Source organism: Gymnodraco acuticeps, unplaced genomic scaffold, assembly GCF_902827175.1.
Source record: "Gymnodraco acuticeps unplaced genomic scaffold, fGymAcu1.1, whole genome shotgun sequence".
NCBI classification, from domain to species: Eukaryota; Metazoa; Chordata; class Actinopteri; order Perciformes; family Bathydraconidae; genus Gymnodraco; species Gymnodraco acuticeps.
Genome location: NW_022990235.1, coordinates 1233399 through 1252676, shown reverse-complemented (window position 1 = coordinate 1252676; position 19278 = coordinate 1233399). Strand labels below are relative to the sequence as shown.

The 19278-nt window shown below is 39.6% G+C and overlaps 1 protein-coding gene across 9 annotated transcripts in view; it reads right to left on the bottom strand.

Moving 5' to 3' along the window:
- Nucleotides 1–416: 416 nt before the first annotated feature.
- Nucleotides 417–19278, bottom strand: part of kaznb (kazrin, periplakin interacting protein b) — a 103611-nt gene continuing 84749 nt past the window's right edge. For 5 of the 9 annotated variants that reach the window (XM_034219233.1, XM_034219236.1, XM_034219235.1 and 2 more), the window contains 13 exons: nucleotides 13290–13481; nucleotides 11189–11325; nucleotides 10656–10826; nucleotides 9568–9748; nucleotides 9284–9417; nucleotides 8194–8317; nucleotides 5364–5554; nucleotides 5149–5267; nucleotides 3895–4126; nucleotides 3573–3674; nucleotides 3030–3196; nucleotides 2718–2814; nucleotides 417–2183 (listed from right to left, as the gene is read on the bottom strand). In XM_034219233.1, the coding sequence (XP_034075124.1) occupies nucleotides 2022–2183; nucleotides 2718–2814; nucleotides 3030–3196; nucleotides 3573–3674; nucleotides 3895–4126; nucleotides 5149–5267; nucleotides 5364–5554; nucleotides 8194–8317; nucleotides 9284–9417; nucleotides 9568–9748; nucleotides 10656–10826; nucleotides 11189–11325; nucleotides 13290–13481 (2009 nt within the window). In that variant the 3' untranslated portion in view covers nucleotides 417–2021. Of the gene's footprint in view, nucleotides 2184–2717; nucleotides 2815–3029; nucleotides 3197–3572; nucleotides 3675–3894; nucleotides 4127–5148; nucleotides 5268–5363; nucleotides 5555–6569; nucleotides 8318–9283; nucleotides 9418–9567; nucleotides 9749–10655; nucleotides 10827–11188; nucleotides 11326–13289; nucleotides 13482–19278 lie in introns of those variants that run through there. The other 4 variants (XM_034219234.1, XR_004569300.1, XM_034219239.1 and 1 more) reach the window with 4 other exon arrangements.

Sequence of the window (19278 nt, the reverse complement as noted above, 5' to 3'; positions counted from 1 at the left end):
CTCAACTGTGGCTGTTAATAATTGAACTATGTTCTGGCTATCATGAGGTTTTTTGTGTGTGCAAAAGGTTCCTTTATATTTGTTTTTGGTCTTGTTTAATTAAAGGTATCCTTGATATGGTTCTCTAAGGTGTGAATGCGTCTCAGACTCACTTAAAGGTTAAACAATCATTCAATCCTATGTGAACAAAATGAAAAACGTATTTTTGATGCAATAATAAAGTCAAAATCTTTTCAAAAAGCTATGTGACTAACATGACTCTTGGTCACTTTCGGCCATGTTTCTGAAATAGCCCTATCTGCACTACAAATCCATGTCACTTCAACATTTTCATAGGATAATGAATCCCTTGGTTAATGTTTATGAGAGACTTAAATGAAGTTGTCTTGAAAAATAACAATGACAGGGCTGTGATAGATAAGTTGACCATCATTTCAGCTTTAATGTCGATGTACATGAAATCTCTGACAGCTGGGGAAGATAAACATCATAGCAAACACCATTTGACTTTCCTTCTGTTTCCATACAGGTTTGAACTGGTCTAATATTCCCGCTTATACAAGTTTGCCCTTGGTTAATAAACCAGTTGCCCAGAAAGTCACAGAAAACCTGTTTTCTATTTGTATATCTCACACGTGAGTTTTCATGCTCAGGAAGAAACGTTACTGTGTGTTGTAAAACATGATTAAACCTTACAAAATATACCATTACATTCTCTCTATTTACTTTATAATATAAGTCACAGAATTCCCTTTCTTCCGTGCTTACTGCTTATACAGTATAAACATGTATCAATTGCTTAAATCTTTACACATTATCACCTTCATAACTCAACATTCAACAGTGTGTTTCATCTATACTGTGGGATGTTCTTTCAATACAAATTTCAAAACATTTACATTCAATGAAAACCAAAAGAAAAGCTGTTCTTTAATTAAATGAAATCATATTGTAACTGTAAGAAAAATATGGATTTTTACCAGTTTTAACTTTCCAAAATATAAAAAATGGACTACTATTTGTTGCAGTATTAATAACATTTATGATTACAGATAACGCCTCAGTGTAGGGCTTCTGACTGCACAGTGCACACAGTTCATGTCTCCTCAAAAGAATAACAGAGGATATGTATCTCTACCGTAAAATGTGTTATGACTTTTTTTCCTACATCTCACGTATTATTTTTAATTTAATGTAAGAAGTAGTTAGAGCAGGACACAACAGTGCTGTGAGACCTGTTTGTATAAGGCATCAAAGAAGAACAACACTGTTTTCAGCTATTTTTGGAGGTTATCAAAATGTAAGCCTTTGTGATGCCCCTGTGGGTTCATCTAGAGAGGGTGTGGCTGTGCTGTCTTGATTGCCTTGATTGCAGTAACTCAGGGCACCTGGGTCTGGTGCCCTGCAGCTATTTAAAGCCTCTGCTCCTCTCTGTTTGCCCTCTGCTTTCTCCTACAGGCACCCGGTTTCGGTTGGGTATGCTATGAGTTTCTTCATTTGATTCACTTCGTGCACTTCAACACTCATACATGTCCATGCAATCCTCACCCTGAATTTACATTACTGATACCACTGACATCCACACCTCATGCTTTACTTGCTTTGCACTTAATTCATTTGGCTAATTTGAACCACTTGCTTTAATAAACATATTTTGTTAAACCGTTGATATGGTGTGTCTCCTCTTTGTTGTGGCCTTTTGAGCCAGGTCACAACAGCCTTCTATAAACTTGTCATAAGAAACTCATCCGGACATTTAGTTGGAAATCTAACAAACTAAATTATCTCCCTCTTCCTTATATTTACAATTATCAGGTCAAAATGATCTTTGTTTCTATTCAAGTTTTGCTTTTATATTGGACAAAATAATAATATATTGGAATTATTAAGGGGTACATCCCTTTTAAGACTTCATCTTTAAAGTCCAACGATGCCGAGTGTAGGTCACTCTCAGTAGAAAACAACTATAATACAATAACAATGTCAACAATGGTAACAGTGTGAGCAATCTGGATGGCTGATCACACGTTGGTGATTTCTACACTCTTGAAGGTGTGCATGGGGCTGCCTCTGGCCCGCGGGACGGCCTGGACCCGGGCCTCTCGGGGCGGGGAGCCGCAGCCACCGTGGAAGCCCAGACCGCGCTCCACAGATTGGCTGCTAGCACGTAACCTCAGCGGACTCTGGGAAAATAAAGGGACATTAAACAAAATGTGGATTTTATTTCTCAAAGTCAGAAATCAAATCAAGAAAATAATCAAATCCACATATTGTCAGTTAAATAGAAGTGAGACTGTCTAAAAACGAACACTACATTGCAGACTACTCACTAATGTGGATAAATAAATACAGTCATGGTCTTTTAATCACTCTACACGTACTTCTTTTATATCCATATTGTTAAATCATGCTGCGACAAACAATTCCCATTTCCTAGATTTGTCACCTTTCCAAACCTTGAAACATTGTTACTTCGCCCCCCTTTTCGAAATCCCATTGTCAACATCAACTCCCATGAGGAAAAACATCCTACATGAGGAAGGAACTTTCTCTAAAACTTAGACTTGCCTTTTTTTCTGTATTCATGCATGTGTTGTTTGGGAGGAAATTGCAGCTGCTAAAGGTGCATTAAAACAAAACTGAACAAATATATATTTGTATATGTATGCACAATATCTGCTCCTATAATATGATTTGATTGTGAAATGAAATGATACCTTGCCTGATCTTCTCATCGACACCCTCTCCTCAGCAAAGCTCTTTACAGCCACAGGTGAGGAAGAAGTGATCACTTCAGTGCCCTGCTCTGCACTGCTGTGAATACAAGGAATTACAAATGAATGTATGTACATGATGTTTAAATGTAATCCTTAGATAATAACATTAATTTCACAGGGTTACAAGATCCTGGTATTTTTGAAGACAACTGGAATGGATATATGTTTTATGGCATAGAACACAATCACATGTTGCTTTAAAGAGTAGAACAAAGAGTAACCATTGTGCACCAACACAGGGTTTTAATCTACCTGTTAGGGACAGCGAGGGATTTCATCTCTTCGTACAGGTGCCGATGCAGCATGTGCTTGTTGCTGGGGATCCCAATAGCTTTTGCCATGGCGTTTGAGTCAAAGGACGGGTCCAGAACCATCACAGCTCCATGAATCCCTTTACCCTGAAGATTGTCTGCAAACTCCTGAGGAGCACATAGAGAACCCACACACAGACGTCAGACTTTACATACAGTCCTGCAGGAAACAATACTGGTAGAAAGGTCACATTATATCGCAAATATCAGCCAACCACAGTCATGGCCGAGCTAAAACAAAACGTTTTGTTTGTTGCCAAGAGCTAAAAGTTAACTAAAAATAAGCTGGTCATAACAAGAAGAATGAGTGTCTAATGATGGGTAAAAAAAAACTCCAAAATGATTTTTTGCTATTTTCTCTATTGTGTTTTCTTCTGTATTGTTTCAGCAGTGATGTGGCAACACAAGAGGGTGGTATCTGCATCCAATCTGCACCAAAAATTTCCGGAGCAATGGGAGATACCGTCCCTGACATACCACCCACCTTGAGGTCTATGTCTCTGATCCACTTCATTACTCTGTGACTCGTCCAAACAATGGGCTCTCGGTCTTGGTCCTCACATTTTGCCCGCTGTGCCTGCAGGGCCTGCAAAAAGACAACATCATTTAATGCCCAAGCTCTTGTGTGGCCGTGTCTGAAGACATACAGAATGAGGTCAGGGTAGGATGAAGGCTGCGGAGATCATGCACTCAAGCTACAGGTCTGGTGGATAATAATGAAAATCATGTGTAGTTTTGTGAGGGTAGTCGAGGAACTATCAATACATTTCTTCTAATCTCATGAGAATTTTGTTGAATAATCTGACCTCTTTATCAAAGTTGAGTATCTGCAAGAGCTGGATAGCCAGGAGGAGACTGGTCAGGTGGAACTGGTCACTGATGTTGAGTAATCTCTCCAGGTCTCTGCGGCTCAGAGAGTTCAGCACCCGGCCGTCCACCAGATGGGTCTGAAAGGTCTGCGAGTACTGAGGCAACCCCACATCATTCAGCCACGATGTGGCAACCCAGTGATGGTCCAACTCAGACGCTTTGGATAGCCTGGAAGATGATTAGACACCACAAATGATGGTAAAACATTTAATATAATGTACTGAAGTGAAAGGAGCAACACAACACTGTGAAAAAACCCTTGACAAGGTTAAGTCGTGAATTACAAATATCATAAACTAAATATAATTACAGTCTCAAACAAGTGCCAATGATGCTTACAAATGGTCTCTGATAATGTTATACTATTAAATATGATATTGATTTTACTAATAATTTAATAATAATAATGGATTTATTTTGTTAGCGCTTTTACAGGTGCTCAAAGTCGCTTTACAGAGATAGTGAAAAGAAAAGAACAACAAATAAATATAGTTGAAGTCAAATTTAAATCAAGCAATATAACAACAATCACAGATTAAAAGCCAGATTGAAGAGGTGAGTTTTTGTAAGTTTTTTGAAGGTGGTGAGGTCAGGGCAGTCTCTGATGGGTTGTGGGAGTGAGTTCCAGAGGGAGGGGGCAGCAGCAGAGAAGGCTCTGTCCCCCCAGGTCCGGTGATTGGTGCGGGTGGGGATGGATAGGAGGTTGGCTTCTGATGAGCGGAGGCAGCGGGAAGGGGCGTGGTGGTGCAGCAGGTCTGTGAGGTAGGGGGGGGGGACCTGGTTGTTGAGGGCTTTGTGAGTAATGAGGAGGACTTTGAAGTCGATTCTTTGACGGACGGGGAGCCAGTGGAGGTTCTGGAGGACGGGAGTGTTGTGGTCTAGGGAGCGGGTGTGGGTGAGGAGGCGGGCAGCAGAGTTCTGGATATGTTGTAGAATTTAAACTATTTTATATGATAAAGTTAGGTTAATTATATTTAAATATCTATTGCACACTAAAGCTGTCAGATAAATCCAATGGAACAAAAAGGACAATATTTAAATCTGGATTGTATTGGAGTAGAAGTATGAAGTAGTATGTAAAGACAATGCTCAAGTCCTTAATTACAGTACTTTATTAAGTCTACTTTAATAAAGAAAACTTTTTATACAACAACTAAATGTTTTTCAGTGTTTCATTTGTTGCAGCTCACCCTTGGTCTCCTTCAGCTCTCCTGTAGTCCTCAATGGCCAGCCTCAGTTTTCTGCGATGAATTGGGTTACCGATACCCAGACCCAGCTCCAAGTCCTCATCTGTCAGGCCTAGCAGCACCTAGAGCACAAATACAGGTCTTCATCAAACAAGAACAGCCTGATACCGCACTCTCAACCACAAAGCAAACAAAAGCCACTTTTACCAAAGGCGTACCTTGCCACTTTTGACGTTTTCAGAGCAGGCTCGGATGTACATGGGCATCCCCATGACAACCTCCAGCCAGGCCTGCACTGCACCTGCCCTCCACTGCGACATGCATGTGCTTCTGGTGAGCTCGGCCTGCTGGAGGCGATCCAGCTGCTCCTCTCCGTCAGACAGGCTCTGCTGTGTGAGGCTGTCAGAGTCTGGATTGGTCAGGAGAAGTTATGGTGTGGCATACAGGAGGGGTTCAGGGTCAGAGGGATATGGAAATCAAAAGAAGTGACTCTTCTGGAGAAGGGTTAACATCAAAATCAGTGGGTGTTTACATAAAACAGACACCCCACTTCAAGGTGTAACGATACAGAGCCGCAAAATCCTTGCTGGAGTAAGATATTAGAATCTCTTGTCCACAGGCATTTGGATTTCTGCCTTCTGCTTGTGTTTATTTATTGATCAGAGTCAGAGTAAACTGGATGAAAAGTAGTTTAAACCGTTTTTAAATGTGTTAAGTGCCACCGAATTGCCACTAGGTGGAGCCAGAATAATTATTTGAAACTTCACTTCCTGTGTCTTTGAATGACGCTTATGTATTTTGAATTAGCTTACCAACTAAGACATCACATAAACAAAACGATATAGTTGTGTCCATCTAAACCTGAAGTCCATATGAAATACAACCCATTTAGATGTTTCATGAGAGCGTAGCGGTCCAGTGAGTTCTATAACAAGTGTAGTGAAGTTGTTAAAATACTATGTAACAAAAGTAACTATCTGATGATTATGAAGAGACTTTAGACCATTCGGAGAATGTATTAGAGACACAGGGATTATTCATATAACATCATGCTCCTGCCCATTAACCACCTTTCTCAACAGCAGGAAAACACTGATTCATACTGAACCAACAAATCCAGGATGAACTCTGCGTGTTTACCTGACTCGTCTCCACATGCTGACAGAAACGCTGCATGCAAAGTCCACCGCTTCTTTTATTTAAAGATAAATTATACGTTTGTAATACATGGATCTTTTTTTTTTTTTAAATGGACCTGAGTGATATGAATAATCCCCAGAGTGCAGAACAGACAGCAGGTATTCACAGATGGGGAGTTACTCACGGGCGGGAGAGAGCTGCCATTAGAAATGGCAGGAGGAGAGGGACAGACACATTAACACAAGAACAAGATTACTCATGGAACAGAAAACTGCCACATAGGATGTATTCAGTTACTAGTTTTATTTTTAAAATAAGATTTCATTTCAATTATAATTCATTTTTGTAAATGCTAAAACCTCCTCGACATCTGGCTGCAACAGCTGCAGCAGATACATATTTGAAGTTACCTCTACTTTTTGTCTTTTAAATAAAATACTTCAATAGATTTAATCTTTTATGCAACATCTCCTAAATTACAAAGCATTTAACATAGAATTATTAGAGCCACATTTGCATAAATGAGGAGGGATTCTACACAAAGCAACAAAAAAAAGGCAAAAGGGACCGTGCATTCATAATGCAAGGAGAGATAACTCAGCTAAGGGGAAAGGTAACACAGGAGCAACACAAGGTTGTGGATATTATTAATTTGATTGGCAATGAATGGACATCTAATCAAAGCAACAAAGAGGGATCATGCAGGTGTGTAATGCACATTCCTTCGTCTTATATTGGCATGTTAGATAGCACTCAGTAAGATATGAGTCAGACATAAACAATGATAGGCTAGTGCTAACAGTGACAGAATGATACGCAGGTCTTCTAAAGATGACTGTTTAACCTTTGGCACTTGCACATGTGTTTCTACTGCAGTGCAGAGCAGAGGTGTGCCTGACTAAGCATCACTGTTCATATTTTGTTTTTGCACTCAGGTCCGGGCAACTATATTTTTTAAGGATGTTTGCCCTTTAAACCCTTGGCCAGTTATTATTTATAGGAACTGATAATATGAAGTTAATCATAAAATTCAAAAAGAAACCTTCATGAAAAAAATCCCTGCCACCCACATATGTTTAAATACTGTGAGCCAGCATTTATAAAAAAAAATCTTGATAGCAACAATGTACCAACAATGCCTCTCAAACTAAGTATTATTTTTCATAAAACCACAGACTTTGGCCAATTATAGCTCCAAGTGATGAATTTCTTTTGAAGCCAATCAGGTAATATATTTTTCATAATAAGAAATAGGCCAAGAGTGGGAATAAGAAGAACATTAGATATCAATGTAGCAAAGCATAAAAAAAGCAACTGTAAAGTAACAAAAGCCAAATGATACTTACATTAAAAACACTAGATTCACAATAACTCCTACAGTATTTACATATGAACAGCAGTCCTTCAAGTCTCCAGTTATAAAAAAACAAAACATTAAAGACATTTGGAAGATAATACAGCATTAACATGTCTACACATAATAGTAACCCCATGTATATATTTATACGCATGTAAACATATATACATATGCATACATGTACATCTATAAATATATATCTAATTTACAAACATACAATTTAAGGGCGATATACTGTACATTTAAGGGGATAGCAGTCTCTTTCAGGCTTCTCTTTTAAAATGTACCCGCCTCCCACCTTCACACACAAACACTCTTTACACACAGTTAAAGCCAGGTGGATATCCACACACATTTAACACACACACACACACACACACACACACACACACACACACACACACACACACACACACACACACACACACACACACACACACACACACACACACACACACACACACACACACACACACACACACACGCAGGCTCACACACTCAGCATCACCAGTCGGCATCCTCCTCTATGTAATAATCAGGGGTGGCTGTACCATCAAACAGGCCGGGTTCCAGTGACTTGCGCTGCTTGCCTCGAGCGAAAACCCGCGACAGAGATCCCAGAGTCATCTTCTCCTTCTTCTTCTTACGCTTCTGGTCCTCCAGATCCTCCATGGACTGAACGGGGCAGAGCACACAGGAAGCTTGAATCTGTCCTCTCATACAGAGTTAAATAAATACTTCGACATTTTGGGAAATGTGCTTATTCATGTTATTACTGGTTGAATAAATGATTACTGTACAGTAAATATGAAGTCAGCAGCTAACAGTGGATTTGCCAGGAGCAGGACAAGCAGGCAATGAGCAGGGTAAGTAATATTAGCTAGGTTGCTATGTCTTACGTTGTTCCATTTGCTTTACGTTCGGCTGTGTATACAAAGTGATCAACTCTCTGTTTTTTTATCTTAAGCAATAAAGAAAATCATGACAAATGCCTTTGACGTTACAGCTGTCCTTATTTAGCTGTATAAGTGTATTGTACTCTGACGCATCGTAAATCACAAAAATCCAATGTCTGTTGCTTTAAGCTCACTGATTTACAAGTAAGTATCTAACACCTAAGTGTAACATCTGTATTTGTGTAACTCTCTAATGCTGGTTTATTTCTATTTCTATTTTGAGATGTTTATATTTTAGAATTGTTTATTTCTACTCTTAACATTTTTGTATTATGTGCAATGCCTTGTTTTGTTGTATGCTGCTCCAACGAAAACATTTCCCAAATTGGGATTAATAAAGTACATCTTATTTTATCTTATTGTAAAAGGAACCATATGTGTATTTCACACTGTTCTGTGCTGGACTGCTTCTTGGCTTTGCACGGTAACTACTTGGAGTCGGGCTGCTGGCTGTCTTCCTCAGCAGGAAGAATTATAAGCATATTTCCCAAAATGTCCATATGTTGCTTTCAAGTGACTTAAATGCAAAATAACATCAGCGCCACCAGCCAGCAGGCAGGCTGACACCCAGCAGGCCGACAGAACAGAGGGACAGACACAAACAGCAGAAGACGAAGAGGAGGGATGTACTTATAGAAAGTGTGGAGGTGTGATTACTTGCTCGAGGGGGCCAGGCAGCTCTTACATTGCAGAGGGAGTGCGTCCGGTGCCGAGGTGAATTGATGTCGCTGGGCGTCGACGAGCGGTCTCCATCGGCTGCCGAGGCGTCGGAGATGACAGAGGGCTGGCGAGAGTGGCAGGGGCTGATCCTGACCACAGCTAGATGTGCCACACACACATATTTTCACACATGTTGAGAAAAAACCCTGTTAGTATGGGAAATCTCCAGGAAAACCCTGTGTTAGTATGTTTAGCCTGTAAAAGCAACACCAAGCAGCATGAAGAAGCAGAGTGGAGAGGAGAGCTCACCCTGTCTGTCAGTGCTGTGTCCGTGGTAGAGGGTCTGTTGACTCTGCCGAATGGCGGCCGTGAGCGGCAGGTCGGCCTGCATCACCCACTCCTGACTGCCGTTCACCACCGGCTCCATAGGGATGGCAACCGAGTGGCGCTTAGGTACGTCTTTCGTCAACGTTGCCAGAGACTGCTTTGCCTGGGAAACACAAGAAACAGAAACTAATACATGAAATTGCTTATATTTTTTGTAGATTAAAAATGTAATTCTATGCATCCAATTAGCCTTTCCTGGATAATAATAAAAATAACAATATTGTAAATTCCCAATAGAGCACCAAATGTGTTTTAATCCGCTGTTAAAAAATTGTTTCCAGCCAATAAATCATCTCCTCCTGGTTTGCCCGTTTCACTTGTCTATAAAGATTAAGGCATCCAACAGAAACAACTTGGCTTGAGGCTAAGAGCCACAGCAGGGAGGGAAATGGAAGGTGTTGAGAAATGGAGCGACACGTTATTGGTTTTGGTCTTTTCATGGGAATGTTGACAACAACAAAATATTGTATATTGAATAACAGCAGCTCTACCCTTTGAAGTTAGCCAACAGGCAATATTCTAATCCTACTTCATGTTTTTCTCAGGATTCTTTTGTGAAAGCTTCTAAATAAAAGCAAAGGAAACATTTGTAAACAACAAGATTATTGTTAGGGATAAAAGAAGTGAAGATGAGGGAACACAATAGAACAAAAGAGGAGAGAAGAGAAGAGTTGGTCGAAAAACATTGTGTGGTTCTGTTTCTTGACAGCGATGCAGCACTGATTTACCAACAAATGTGATCTGTGCTGCAGCTTGATGTGAGGATCTGTGGGTGGCTGTGACTCGCCGAGGGAGGAGAGAGATTAATGACACACAGACTGACAACTGTACCTCCGAGGGACAAGCAACACAGGAAAAGAGCCCGGAGAATACATGCTTTGAGAAAGGGAGGATGATTGCAAACACCTTGTTTACATTCATGAACCAGATATTGATGTTAAAGGGACATTTGTGTGTTTGAATTGTTAATTTAACCACGCTGTTACTGTGTCTATGTGAAGGTGACTCACCATGGTCAGCTCGGCCTCCAGTTCTTTGACCCTGTTCTCCTTCATGTCCATCTGAGAGCGCAAGATGTTGGCCTGCTCCGTGGCTTCTTTGGTCTGCCTCCTCAGGTCCCACTTCTCCCTCTCCAGCATGTCCTTCTCCTTTGCCAGGACTTTCACTGCGTCATCACTCTCCTGCAGAACGAGCACACACAGAGACACACTCAAATTCAAATAAGGGTTTTTAACACATCATGTATTTATGAAGTGTCTTCATGTACGTAACATTTCACAGTAATACATTCTTCAATGAATACATATTTATAATTGAACAACTTTGTTTGTCCTTCTTATTTATACATCTGCCATCTAATCACAAATACTCTATAGTGTGTTATAAACTATTCATGAAACATGTATATAGCTTAAAAAGGTGGACTTTAGGTACTTTATTTGTAGGATAACTAATGTGACGGAGTGTTTCTTAATTCTTCTGCACTTATATATACACCTATAAAAAGTGTAAGCCTAAAATAATGAATGGAGTGGGCTGCTACCTTTCGATGTTGGTCGTAGTTGCGTATGAATTCTCGCAGCTGTTCTTCTCTGCTCTCCAGTGTTGTGTACAGCTGCTGCATCTGACTCATCAAGTCTGACTTCTCCACTTTTAGACGCTTCCGATCACCTTTCATAGCTGCGACACACAACAATAATGCATTCACATCCTGTTAATCATGAAGCATTATAACAAAACAATCTCACTGTCAAATTGAGATGAGATTTGGCTCTTTTAAATCAGAAATAAAGTTTGGCAGATGCAGCAGGGAGCCACTAGATGGCCCTGTGTCTTCTGTTAATGAGAACGATGGGTTGTTTTCAGAGAAAAATATGTAATCACTTCAAAGATACTGTAGGTGGTACATTAGCACTTATTAATTCATACATTGAACTGTTCTGGCTGTCACGTGGAGACTCTTTCCAGAGAAGACCAATTGGATCAGATTGCTTTCAACTTATTGCAGAGAAAACTCAACAGCTATGATACAACTGCTAACGCTAAAAACAACGCTCTGACAGTGTAAAGGCAAGACTGGAACCTGTACTTTCATAGCTGAACACATGTGTCACTCAGGAGGCATTCCTCCAGGCAACGTTCATAATTTGCACTTGACATTCAAACCTGTTTTGCAGCAGTTACACAACCCAGTTTACGAGTTTGAAGATTACCACCTGCAACTCAGAGCAGCGAAGAAATATGCTAAACAGGAGCTGTAAACTAAATCAACCACTGAGTTTCAATCCTAACTTGTATTTTTGTGGCAGGTAATTATCCTTAATGTAGGACTGATTTATTTTTACTCCCCTCCCGACAGAGAAATGTTGGAGAAATCGTTATGGTCGGATTTGTTTTCATACAAGAAATAAAAACAATCCAATACAACACAATCAGCGCCACATTCCATTCCACATCGATACCACATTAATATTTCAGAGTAAAGCCTCTATTGCATGATTGATGGATGTTCATTAAAATTAGGTGAACCTGGAGTCTACTTGGCTGCTCATCAGGGGCGACACCCATCTCTGAGACTGAACAATGTCGAAACACAGGAACACACACAGTATCTCTGGTGAAGCCGCACAAAACCAATGAGATCCAAACATGAAGGATCAGGTTTCTCTTCTGTTGCCACTTGAGTAAACACATTTCTAAACGTTGGCACTTACAAGACACAACTGACTGAGAGATTCACCCTAAAACTGATTTAAAAAGACATTTTCCCACAGTCCAGAGGTTTTTTGGTAAGACTTTTTTTCTTGTTTGATAAAGTTAAGAAAAGTGAGCGGACTGAACCACAATTGTGTGTACATAGCGGGAAATTGTGTGTTAGAGAAAACGGTTTTATTTATTTTATGTAAGCAGAGCAAATATCTTGATGTGCTAATACCACTGGTATTTTGCTACTCAATCCTAAAACTGGAAGCTAGTCAGAAGAATTTGCACTATATATATAGTACATAATTATGTTGATCTTAAAATGGGTTAAAATATCTTCATTAAATTATTATATTTTGTTTGTTTCACATGAATTAAAGAACATCTGATGCTCCAATGAGAACAAGATACTTAAAAAAAAGAATTTTGATCTTGTTAACTTTTGGGGCAAACTGGGTTGAATGAAGCTGACTTATCGGACATATTTGCATCGATTGTTTGGCATCTTTAATATCAAGAAATGTAGCATAACAGTGAGAATGTATACAATTCATTATGAAACATTTAAGTTAGGTAGTTAGTGGGAACACCTAGATGATTAACAAAAAAGTTTGACATCAGGATTCGGCAAATAATGAATTAGACTGATGATGATTTTATTTAATTGTGTTATAATTGTCACAATATGTTTCTTCTGGTTTACGTATTTAAATGTTTTAAATAGCTTTTGTCCATTGCAATTGTGACTGATTTTCTTTTGTTAGATAAAGTGGATTTCATGGCATTACAACATATGCTGGCTTGATGGAATTCAAGTAAGGCTAGCACTTCAAACTGAAAGCTTTGGCAGCTGTATATGCTGTTTTTTTCTAGTAGCTGTTGGAAAGAAGGGACACTAAGGGATGGAGTAGGTGAGATAGATGCTTGTGTGGGCCCCTGACCTTGTAGGGCCTCCTTGGCGCGGTCCAGCTCCTGCTCCCTGTCCCCCAGCTGCACGCGCAGCTCGGTGGCTGAGAGCAGGTTGGCGGAGCAGCCTCCTTGGGTCTCCTCCAGGTCCTTACTCAACATGTCCTTCATCTGCCTTAGCAGGTGGACCTCCTCTTGAAGCTGGACCACCTCCTCACGCAACAACACTGAGGGAAAAGGAAGCAGAGAGAGTTTGGGTATTTAGAGAACGCAGACGAGGAATGAGTTACCTGAGAGGGCTGGATTGCAAATATAAATCAGAAGACAGAGAGATGAGTAATGGAGACATAAGAACAAGCATAGGGAGAGAGTAGAACACAGGAAAAAGTAGGAAAGATGGAGGGAAGAGAGGAAAAGGACACATGAAGGACCAAAATAAGCCAAATGTACAAGAAGTAGGAAATTATAACGTAGTCTTAAACATCTGGAATTAAAGAGAGAAGGTGTTATTATGCAGCAGCAGCACATAAATAACCGCTCGAGACTCAATGCTCCCACTTCAGCTGTGGCCATAGGGGTTTAAGAAATTCAAATAAATGCTGAGTGACAGACGGAAACATGTGAATATTGTGTGTAAGTGAGAGGAAGTAGTCTGATAAGACTACATCGAATATCAGCGATACACTCTTGAGCCGTGCTCGTCAAAGTATTCCATGCACTATGACATTCCTCCCAACACTCGAGGAAAATGTAAAACTGTACTCTGATGATAGATTTGTAATTCAACAGCAAAAACCTATATGATACTCTAAAAAATACAAGACGGAAGAGCAGAGCAAAGAAAAGTAGCAACTTGGATAGCGCAGGAAAGAATACATGATTAATAAAAAGATAGTTGCTCATTAGAAAATGAACTTCTTCAATTAACAAGGATACAATTAATTGATCAACTGCTCAAATAGGCAGATTTGATTCTCCTTGTGACTTGGAAAGCAATAAAGTTGGGTTTTAAAAAATTCGAAATTTTCATTTCAAATTCTGGGAATTTGTGTTTCACTGCATTGTTAAATTGTATAGACAAAACCAATTAATTAATTAACTGAAAGTTGACAAATAAATCAATAATGAAAATAAGGAATCTTAAATAAAATGTTTATACAATGCATCAATTATCCAACTGCTGTAGCTGAGTGTTAACTTGTTCATCTGCGAAAGATTTCATCGCAATCCTTCCTATAGTTATTGAGTTATTTCCGTTTGACCAAATATTGCCATCCCAACATTAAGGATGCTCGTCTGGCTTAAAAAATGAAAAAAAATGAAAAATGAATACAAAAGTGAGCACCTCATTTTATGCAAATCCCTACAAGACTCATGCAGTTATGTAAAATTCAACAGCAAGTGTGCATGCAACAATGTGTGTGTGTGTGTGTGTGTGTGTGTGTGTGTGTGTGTGTGTGTGTGTGTGTGTGTGTGTGTGTGTGTGTGTGTGTGTGTGTGTGTGTGTGTGTGTGTGTGTGTGTGTGTGTGTGTGTCTTTGGAGAAGGAGAGAGGCTGTCTCTGCAGGCGTGCAGCCAGACCTTATGGGGCTGCAGCAGCTCCGATAAGAGAGGAAGGGACAGTCCATCGCTCTCTGTCGACTCAGGACTATGGGAAGACGTGGGGCAGCTCTGCGCTGCGTGTGACAAAAATAGTTTGTTTCCCTGCGAGAGCTATCGTTCACGGCATTCTTGCAGCCTAAATCCGCTTATTCATCTGTTTACCTACAGGCTTCCGCTTTTTTTTCCACTGGACTGAAGTGTGCATTTTTTAGGTGCTTTATTGTGTTTGGCTTAATCTGCAACTCTAAACAGGATGTTTAAATTATCGGCCGCTCTTGCTGTGCTGTGAAGGTCGTTATGCTCTTGTCCTTAGCGGGCAGAGTCGTTGTTTTTAGCAAAGAACCTGTTTATTAGAGTGATTCTCAAATGGTGATTAGCATTTTTATTCATAATATATTAGTATTTCACAAGCAGCATGCACTTGGCTTGTGGGAAATATACTGTAAGTGAATTAAAAATTGAGGAAAATGTACACTAGATTGACTGAAAGTGTGTCTAATAAATAAATCAGTTTCATAACTCTCCTAAATCCAATTTGCAATCATTTCCAGCATCCTCAGTGATAAACACATTAGATGTAAAATCGAGGAACATATCTCGGGAAATCTTCTTCCCCTGAATTAATGGCCGGTTTACATTCAAGAAATGTGTGAAGAGACACACAAGCTGCTCCACTGCACACTGACTTGAATAAAGCTGAACCAAAGGCACTGACAGGCGAAACCCACCTATAGATGAGGAGGATCCACATGCAGTTTCATGCAATCATATAAACCGTCCACTGCACTCCACAGTATCGGATGTTTAGGGCTTGAGAGGTTGTGCAGGATGCTTGGTCAGAATATTATGGTCCTAAGAGAAGCCTACTCTCTCCCTTTGCATTCAGCTGTAACCTATTCCATTTACTTCTCATCCAAGCCTGATGAGAGTGTCCATCAAAGCCAGTCAGGACAAGGCCATCACTCCAAGTCCCCCCGCATAGCAGAGCTGTCACAACGCAACACACACACACACACACACACACACACACACACACACACACACACACACACACACACACACACACACACACACACACACACACACACACACACACACACACACACACACACACACACACACACACACACACACACACACACACACACATACTACTTGTGTGTATTGGCTGTTGGCTTAAGATTAGGTTTGAAAGTAAGCAGAGGTTTTGCTCGCTGCTCGAAGGGGAAGTGGGAGCATGACATGTGTGGATTGGAGGTCAAAGACCTGAACTAGTCTCCCGTATATAAAGCGCCAGCAGGATTAGAGTGGAGCTATTTATATACATGAATGATCAAAGATGCTTAATGTGAGCTGTGCTGGAATATTGAGTTTGCATGAGAAGTTAAATTAAAAGTTAAAGTTCTCATTGCCAAAACCCGTAATTTTTTTAAGGCACTTTCAGATGTACTATTCTCAGTACATCCATATTCATTGGCTCTTACCATAAAGCCATCACTTTCTAACCAGGCAAGTTTAGAGCAAGTGCTTGAAAAACTTCTATCTAATGTTTGATCTGAATCAGACATGTTTCGTAGTTTTAGTTTAGTATTCTGAGCTTCTTTTGACGATGAGGCCTGCAGTCTCATTTCAATTCAGCATAAGAGTCTGTCAGTCAGTTCACCCAAATGACACAACACATTTGCTAATATAATATACTTATTTACTATCCTCCGCCTTTCCACAAAGATCTTTTTTTTTTGGACATGTGTCTGAGGTGTATTCCACCATCCCCATAAAACAGGGCTGAAAGACATTTAGTATGTGTGGCTCTAAACACTGAATATCTTTTGGGCTGCTGCTAATTTACATTTTTGTATTGATTATGTTTTGATATGTGCGAATGACCTTCATGATTAGCCTATACTATTTCAGAACATAGTGAAAATAGGGTCTTGTCAAATCAATAGTCCAAAATAAGGATAGTAAGTCTACAATGACAAAGAAGATCAGTAAAATGAGTCACTTTTAAGAAGCAAGGATATTTTGTTGTAAAATGTTATTTAAAAAATGGCTCAAACGATTAATTAATTATCAAAAAACAATGTCTCTCTTACTGGATAAAAGAGTATAGTTCACATTTTTCGAGTAAAACAAACAGTTGAAATCTGAGACACACATAACTAGAACAACAACAATAAAAACTATCTGCATGCCAAGATACCTCTAAAGGGTAATAGATCAAAAAGAAAACTTCCTTCATTTGGGTGAACTGACCATTCAACTTTACTTAACTGTCCAATCAAACACATTAAAACAGTTTCAATAGACCACACTCTATTTGAAAGCAAACCATGAAACTAAAACGGTATGATTGAGAGGGGTGTCGAAACTCACCTCAGTGACAGCAGCCGACTGATCTGCCCGGAGGAGATATGACATGTTTTTCACCGCCCCCCCCACACACACACCACAACACAGACTATAATAACACCCTTTGCTGTTAAATACTAACCAACTATGTGCAATATGTGCAATATGTGCTATATGTATGTGTAATATATATATATGCCGGTAAAACTGTGCTATATATACCTATATTCCTAAGAACTAACAGGATGTGTATTTTGAAAATGATGTAACTTTTTATTATATCATAACTTAGTACTTTTTAATGCATGTAACATATGTAACATTAAGCTGTCTGTGGCTCTTTTTTTCTGCTGTAACTACATACATTTCCCCTCTGTGGGACTAATAAAGGTATTCTGATTCTGATTCTGATTTACTACCTCCGGTCTCTCTGGCAATTCAAATCTGTGTAACTTTAGTTAGTACAGTGGTATCGCTCAGCTATTTCTGTCCAATATAAAGCCGGAGGCCATGCTGCTGCCTCCTTCTGTCCTCTTGTTTCTCAGGTGCAGAAATCCATGGTTTGATAATAAGGTGGTTCAGTATTTTACAACTTGACTGCTGCAGAAAGACATACACTGCTGACATAACTGTCATGTTAAAACAATCATTTAAATATAAGACTCCTGTGCACAACCAAAGTGTATTAATGCTGTCCTGTTTCACTCTGGAGGAGTTAGGAGCATGAAACACATCTTCCACCTCATTCATCTTCAAATACCTAATAAACATTCATGCATTTAATAAACCATCAAACTGTGGGCTTTTTTTAAATACACTTCTTTCTTACACTGTCAATTCCTAACATGTCTATTTTTTACAGAACCTGTACACAATATATGACACACTCATACTGCTGCTGTGTGTCAAAGGGATGTGTTAACAGCTTGAGCTGCCAGGGAAAGATGAAGTCACTGTTCAACATATGGCTATACAATCAACTGTTTAATTATACTACAGTACTGAGATTTGTTTTGAGCCTGCAGACCTTAAACGGTTTCTTCTCCCCTGTTGGCTCTCAGTATCGGTGCACCGCTCTAATATGCTACCTTTAAGGGGGAGAGGGGTATCTATAAGGGGAGGAGGTTCAGGTGAATGGGAGCTTAATGGCTTTCTACAGAAAGTCTGAGAGGGGGTGCAGCTAAGCACGTCAAAGCACCAATATCAACATTTACTTTAAACAAAATTCAGAGCAAATTGACAAATACTCATTGGGAATGTAAACAGCAACACAACCAAAGCTTTTCTTTAACTCTCTGATACGTGCACACTAAAAACGAAAGCCTTTAAAATGCTTAATCAAAGCCCCATTCGACTTTCATATGCTCATTTATTTATTTATAAGAGAGAATGAAAAATAAAAACATTAGAAGTTGTTACCCAGGACAGAGGCTTCCTGTGAATGAGTAAACATGACGTTGGTGAGTATCTGCAATGCAGGTGATTGTTTTGAACCAAACTGTCAGCCTCCCTGAGGGGAAACAACCCACCATCGTGTTTCTTAACGACTAAGGGACTAAATACAAGTGGGTTACCACTTGAACAAATAAGTGGTTCATGTTTACCTCAATGACAAAATATACCAACGGCTCTCAGAAAAAAATAAGCTCAAGCTTACTCTCTCAGTTCAGTTGACTAAACATAATCTTAGTTAAATGACTACAAGCAACAGGATCCACAGACAAAGAACATCTTCTATCTGTGAGGTTCATCTACATTGTATGATTCTTATTAGGCTGCAATTACACCTGCAGATCTATCTTACTTTTACCTGATGAGTTACATGTCTATCATTCTAATGAAACGAATCAAGGTTAACATTAAACATTTTCTAATTAACACTGAACACTTTTAAATTAATTTCTAATCATTTAATTAATCAAATACAGACAAGCGCTTATAAAATTGAGTGGATAAGGCAGCGAAGAAAAGCTGACCCATTTCACTCCAAAGTCCCATACTACACCAATAGGGCAATCAGTGTTGGCATCATACTGTATATGTAATATTAAGCAGTGAGGAGCATATACTG